This window comes from Vulpes vulpes, chromosome 9 (genome assembly GCF_048418805.1).
Source record: "Vulpes vulpes isolate BD-2025 chromosome 9, VulVul3, whole genome shotgun sequence".
Taxonomy (NCBI): Eukaryota; Metazoa; Chordata; class Mammalia; order Carnivora; family Canidae; genus Vulpes; species Vulpes vulpes.
This window is the reverse complement of record NC_132788.1, coordinates 90956765-90964079: the sequence shown is the minus strand read 5'-3', so window position 1 is coordinate 90964079 and position 7315 is coordinate 90956765. Positions and strand designations below refer to the sequence as shown.

The 7315-nt window shown below is 43.4% G+C and overlaps 1 protein-coding gene across 1 annotated transcript; it reads right to left on the bottom strand.

Annotated features, from left to right (window-relative positions):
* Positions 1 to 459: 459 nt before the first annotated feature.
* On the bottom strand, positions 460 to 4001 carry LOC112908668 (IQ domain-containing protein F5-like). The gene is made up of 2 exons (XM_025984179.1): positions 3989 to 4001; positions 460 to 899 (listed from the first exon to the last, which is right to left on the bottom strand). The coding sequence occupies exons 1-2, from the start codon at positions 3999 to 4001 to the stop codon at positions 460 to 462; spliced, it is 453 nt and encodes a 150-aa protein (XP_025839964.1).
* Positions 4002 to 7315: the final 3314 nt, after the last annotated feature.

Here is a 7315-nt window from a genome sequence, read left to right as displayed (position 1 = left end):
GTGGTGATAGTTGCACAGCAACGCAAATATACTTAATGCCATTGATCTGTTTACTTAAACATTATTAAAATGACTAACTTCATGCTATGTGTATTTTACTACAATTTTTTAAATGGTAGTTTTTAAAGATTTGAGGGAGGAAGAGCAAAAGATTATACAGCCCTCCATGCTGCATAACTACAGAGGGGACAACTTACATGGACCTCACTGTAAAGGAGTCTCTCTGGTGTTGGTCAACTTGGTGGCCCTGAAGTCCCAACTGTCCTACCCATAGCAGACATTGCTAATCAGTCTTTTCAAAGGTCCTATTCAACCAGCACTGGACTCAGAATCTTTCTCAATGCTGGACGCCAGACAAACCCTACCACTTCCTCAGAACTGATTTATGAGATGCCATCATTAGTTCAATGACCTCTTTGAACTGACAGAGAGGTAGGGACACAGATATAGCAGACCTGATCACTCCTTTATTGGAAGGGGTATGCACTGTTGCACTCTACAAGCCTGTGTGCCTAAAGAGATTTCAAGTTGAAGATTCAGTTGACTTTCTTTGAGGATGTAATCACCCTGAATAAAACCACGGGTACGGCAGTTGTGCCAGCGCCAATAGATTTGGATGATGCGGACAGAGTGGAGCAAACGGCAGTAACGAACACGTATGGGCCACATACGGACCCAGGATTGCAGCTTGACCACTGCCCATTCTTGGTGCACATAGAAATCTAGGGCCAGTCGCTTCCTCTTCTCCACCAGCTTCATCAGGATCTGCTTCCACCAGCGCTGAATGATACATGCTCTGAGTGCCGCGTGCAACAGTGTCCGGCGCACGAGGGTGCCCCGCCACCAGGCCTGGATGAACATGGCAGCTTCCTCTTTCCTGGTGTTCTTTATTTGGGGGCCTTGCAAGAGAAAATGGGACACTTAGGAAACTCATGAATTTCAGCCCTGTGGTGTGCCAAGAAGAAGCCCTGATCTCTGTCAACAATCTTCCCTTTCTCTGACATTCAGCAGAGCCATTGTGGGCAACAGCTGGACCCAGGGGACCAAGCAGGGATCCTGCATCTGCCATTCTCTGATTAATGGACATGGACACAGCATCTTGCCCTCTGAGTCTCAGGGTCTCCACCTGCACTTGCAATGTCATCCAGTTTTGCATGGATATGGTTGGCCAGTCTAGAGCAAAAACACCATGATCTAGAAGTAAAAGAGATGCAGGTTTCACCTAGACCTGACTATCTACCGAAGATCCATGTCTCTTCCCTCAGACTCTCAGATGGAGAAGTGGCATCTTTTATCCCCCTGCCCTCTCACCTCTGACTTCAAGTTATACCCACAACCTACTGTTTCCCCTCTGCCTCACCAAAGTATGAAAAGATTTTTCCACCTCATACACTTTATTAAGAGCTTAAACATAAGTTAACACATACATTGTACAGAGATACACATACACACACGTGTATACCCAATCTTCCTAGACCTCTACCTTTTCCATCCCCCAAACACAGCCCCCAACCTTGTGTGGTCTTATTTCATACTCTTTGCCCACCTTCTTGGCACAATCCACACATCTTAGCAAGACCCACATTTCATCCTCAGGAAGAGTCAGTCCATATTCATTCTAGCTCTGTGTATGGTGACTATTCATCTCACTTTGCCTGGTACACTTCAGGTTTATGCCTGTTGTCCTGGGGTAATGTTGACAAGTGTCCCTTTCACTCACTGAACCATCTCTCTTTAAACAATAAGTTACATGTTCACAAACTTTTGGGGTACTCTTCTAGACCCAAGGGTCAGAGATGTCACCAAGTCAAGGCTGTCCCCAACACAATAGAGCCTGGAACCATCTACCATGGAGGAATGAGGAGGGTAGGGGCAGTGGGTGTGGGTGGGATTGTCAGGGACAGAGTTGCTTCCTCTTCTCCCCTTTGCTCCTTCAAGCTCTGTTCTATCAATGTGACTTCATCATCTCTGACTAGAACTTGGAAAATTTGCTGTCCTGTAATCAGAGATTAGAGAGAAAAACATTGGAGAAAGTAAGGGCGCTCTCTTTATCACTAGGTGCCAAGTCAACCACACAGCTTCCTGGTCTTTCCCAGGACCTCAGACATGAAAAGAGGGGAAATCCCATCCTGAGGTATCTATGGGAAATTTACTGCCCTCTCAGTAAGTTTTGGTGGATCTGACTATCTATTATAAAACATTAAATGCCTGTGACTTGGGCTGGGTTGTCAAATCCCCACTCAGGTCTGCACTTCACTAAATTACCCATGGTTAGGGGCAAGATGGTCCCATCACTCTCAGGTCTGTCCTCCAGCCATACACTGGCAACAAAAGTGGAGGAAAGGTGATAGCTATGATGTCATAAGGGCTCCTATGACTCAGGCACAAGGATGGCTTCCAACAATTGAGCCCCTTTCTAAGAGAAACCTAGAAGACCTGCCCTTTCTTTCCTACCAGAAAGGCCAGAGCTCTGGCTACAGAGAAAAACACCCCAAATACTAACCCACTGAAAAAAGTGTATAATGCAGTGAAATGCCTGAACACCTGCACCCCGATGTTTCTAGCAGCAATGTCCACAATAGCCAAACTGTGGAAGGAGCCTCGGTGCCCATCGAAAGATGAATGGATAAAGAAGATGTGGTATATGTACACAATGGAATATTACTCCGCCATTAGAAACAACAAATACCCACCATTTGCTTCGATGTGGATGGAACTGGAGGGTATTGTGCTGAGTGAAGTAAGTCAATCAGAAAAGGACAAACATTATATGGTCTCATTTATCTGGGGAATATAAAAAATAGTGAAAGGGAATAAAGGGGAAAGGAGAGAAAATGAGTGGGAAATATCAATGAAGGAGACAGAACATGAGAGACTCCTAACTCTGGGAAATGAACAAGGGGTAGTGGAAAGGGAGGTGGGCTGGTGGTTGGGGTGACTGGGTGACGGGCACTGAGGGGGGCACTTAACGGGATGAGCACTGGGTGATATGCTATATGTTGGCAAACTGAACTCCAATAAAAAAATAAAAAATTAAATTTAAAAAAAGGTGTAGGGCAACCCGGTGGCTCACCGGTTTAGCGCCGCCTACAGCCCAGGGCGTGATCCTGGAGTCCTAGGATCGAGTCCCACGTCAGGCTCCCTGCATGGAGCCTGCTTCTCCCTCTGCCTGTGTCTCTGCCTCTCTCTCTCTCTCTCTCTCTCTCTCCTCTCTGTGTATTCTCATGAATAAATAAAAATAAAAATCTTTAAAAAATTGTATAATGATACTCATTAAAGCCTGGCTGGTATTTGTTAAATGGATTGCAGTTCATTTAAACAGTGATATTCCAAATAACAGAATGAGTGTGTTATGTACTGATATAGGGAGGTGTATAAGATTAGCAATCATCAAATCAAGATGAACTCAATGTAAGTATATATTTATACACATGTATTATAAAAGCATTATTTTAAAGGGAGTGGGGATTAGGGAGCTATACATTAAAATTATCAATAATCATCTCTGATGAAGAGAACAGAATTGAGAGAACAGAATAAACTCCCTCATTATGGCTAAACTTCCTATGTCTGGCCTAACTCTAGGTCATCTAGTTATCAGGCCCTTGGGAGAACAGGAGCTGTACAGATCAGAAAATTGAAGAAGGCTCCAGGACCAGCCAAGGTCTTTATCTCAGGCTCGAGTGGCCTCAAGTACTCTCCTGCCTTCCTCTTCCCCTGAGAGCTCAAGTCACAGACAGGAGATGGGTGAGGGACAACCACTACACTAGGAGGGCCCCACTCCTGCCTGCTCCTGGCCTCTGAAGACTCACATGATCATTGTGAGGATCTGGTTCCCTCTCAGGGTCACAGCCCCAAGGGTCACTGAAGCACGCATTTGCAATGTATAGAGTATGGTTGGGGAGGCAGTGTGGGGCTCTGGGGGGATGTAGATAAGATACACACTCCTTTCCCCCACCCTCTACCACCATTTCTAGATTCCCCTTACCTTTGAAGAGCATTTCTGCTGGTCTAGGCAGTTTGATGAGGGGGAGCAGTCATCCAGCCCTTCATCCCTAAAGTATCTGATTCTCTAGTTATCATACTTCTCACCATGCTTGTGTTCATCTACTATTATACCTGGGCACCAAAGCACCAACAGACCTTCCAGTGAATGACTCAAGCAGTATTCATAGTTTTCCCTGTCTACATAGTGTGGCAGCAGCCCTGTTGCCTTCTCCTGATGACCAGGGTTAATTACCCTGCCAGTATGGTGACTCCTTTTATTACTTGGTTGTCTCTTGGCAAAGGATTCTGTAGTGACTGAGACTCAGCCATAGCTTTAAGTTTAATGGGACTCTTACTATTATCCTTGATGACTGATTGCCTTTCTCCCTAGAAACTAGAACCTCCAGTCAGATGGAACCTACAAGGACACAAAGCCCAAATTTCCACATGTATAACTGGAAGAGATACTCACAGACGCATTACCACTGCCATGTTAATTCTGAGACACATTCATTCTACCTATTAAGGACCCAGAACTATGTAATGGACATTGATTTAGGGCTTGGATTAGCAAACTACGGCCAGCAGGTCAAATTCAGCCCACTGCCAGTTTTTGTAAATCCTGCAAAAAAATGGCTTTTACATTTTTTAATGGTTGAAAAAACAACAACAACAAAAAATCTCATGACACATGAAAATTATAGGAACTCAAATTTCAGTGTCCAAAAATAAAATTATATTGGATCACAACCACATTTATTTGTTTAAATGTTGTCTATAGCCACATTTGTGCAATGACAGATTTGAGTATTTTTGACAGGGACAGTATGTGGTCTTCCCATCACTTACCACTGCTGCTTAACACACAACAAATTGCAGTGGTGCTGTTATAACTAAGCAGTGTTTTGAGTGCCGCATGTATTGCTGTGCTGTGACTTATTTTTTTTATCACTAATACATACATATCTGTCCTGTCAAACAAGAAAGGAGGGGGAAAGTAGACTTTAAATGTCACATTTTTAGGACAATAGCAAAGAACTGTGTTCATTATGCAACGATGTTATAGCTGTGTTAAAGGAATACCGTATATCTGTATTACCAGACTAAGCAATCTACAGCACTCTTAACTCACATGAAAGTGATGATCATAAAATTTAGAAATTTTAAATGAAGTATCTCATCACAACAGAATTTCTTTACAAAAATTAAAAATGAAAATGAGGCTGCAATCAAAGTTAGTTTGCAGATTGCTCATTTGTTAGCCAAGAAAGAAAAGGTGTTTACTAGTGATGAGCTAATTAGATCATGTTTAATTGCAGCAGCTGGAAAAGAAATATGACAAAAATAAACTTAACACTACTAGCCTTTCAATGGGAATAGCTGCTCTAAGAGTTGAAGACACTAGGAACAGAACCAATAGTCAATTTAAAACAAGGCAAACAATGGGACGCCCGGGTGGCTCGGCTGTTGAGCACCTGCATTTGGCCCAGGGCACGATCCTGGAGTCCTGGGATCGAGTCCCACATCCGGGCTCCCTGCATGGAGTCTGCCTGCCTGTCTCTCTCCTTCTCTCTCTCTCTCTCTCTCATGAATAATAAAATCTTTAAAAATATATATATAAGCAAATGGTATCAAGTGGTTTTTTCTTGGCTCTTGATGAGTTAACAGATATTACCAACAGCTCAGCTGTTGTTCATTGAAGGGGTGCAGCCTGTGTCAGGGGCAATCTGTGCTGCACTTACCACTAGTATATGAGGTCCCCATTGCTAGCTGGGTGATGATGAAGTAAAAGATCTCTTCAGAACTCCATTTTATTGTCCGCTTTCTCAGGCAACCTCTGGCATTAACTGTTGCAGTTTGGGTTCTCCAGGAAAGGAGATGGAGTGTAATGTTTGGGATGTTTATTACGGAATGCCTTTGGGATCAACACTTGTGGGAAAAAACAACCTCCCCAACAGAGGGAGAAAATCCAGCAATTCAGCCAGCAACTTCAGCAGGCACCACAGAAGTTCAGTTGCTGAAATGGCCCAGCAAAATTGCCCCACATTGACTGAGCCAAATGGCCAGCTCTTTATACAAGGACTTGGATCAGTCATTGTAGGTGGTATCTGAAGGGCTTGATTTTGGGCAAGGTAGGCCTTTTGCAGCTGGAGCAGTCCCTGAAGGGGCTGACAGCTGCTCTCAGACTCCCAGGAGTGGAGGCAACAGGTTCTCCCTTGAGGGGGAGTCTGTGTAATTGATCTTCATGTCTACCAAAAGCAAGATCTGTTTAGCTCAGTAGGAGAATATTTTAAAATTTAAAAAATTTTTAAAGAATTATTTATTTAAGGACTCCTGGGTGGCTCAGCGGTTGAGCCTTCAGCTCAGGGCATGATCCTGGGGTCTGGGATCAAGTCCCACATCGGGCTCCTTGAGGGGAGCCTGCTTCTCCCTCTGCCTATGTCTCTGCCTCTCTGTGTGTCTCTCATGAATAAATAAATAAATAAAATTTTTAAAGGAATTATTTATTTATTTTAGAGAGAAGAGGGGCAGAGGGTGAGGGAGAGGGAGAGTCTCAAGCACTCCCCACTGAGAACAGAGTCCGACTCAGGGGTGGATTCTATAACCCTGAGATCATCACCTGAGCTGAAACCAAAAGTCAGACACTTAACTGACTGTGCCACCCAGGTCCCCCAGGAGAGCATTTTTTTTATAGGTTAATATTACTAATTCACATTTATTGATTCCTAATATGTATGGACTTACTGCCATCTTATATTGTGCTTTAAATCTATCATTTTTTCTTATGATCTGCTTTCCATTTCCTATTTTTTGTCAGATTGAGTTTTCAGTGAATTTTAAGGTTGGTGAGCTTTTTCTCTTCTATTGTTTTAGAAATTGTGGCAGAGACTGTGAGTTGCTTACCCATATCCACATCCCACTTCTTCCTCACCAAAAGAACTGTGATTTCATTGGGGTTTGCAACATGCTTACTTAAGTAAATGACATTTCTCAGGCTCCCTTGCAGCTAGAGTGGTCATATGATACTCACTGGCCAATGAGATGTCACTGAGTGTTTTTTTCTGGAAGGCTCTTTAAAATTGCAAATGGGTCCTTTTAGTCATTTTACCTTCACTCTCTTCTTCCTTTAAAAGTAGACATGATAGCCAGCACTTTGATAACCACTTTGAGGGCATGAGGACAAGGCTCACATCCCTAAGATAGCGAGGGGGAGCAGATGAGAACATAGTAGCTTAGTTCCATGTACCAAGCCTGGACTGTCCATGCTTAGATTTATGTGATGTAAAAACAAACCAGTGGTTTGTTTATCTCATCATATCTTAGATTT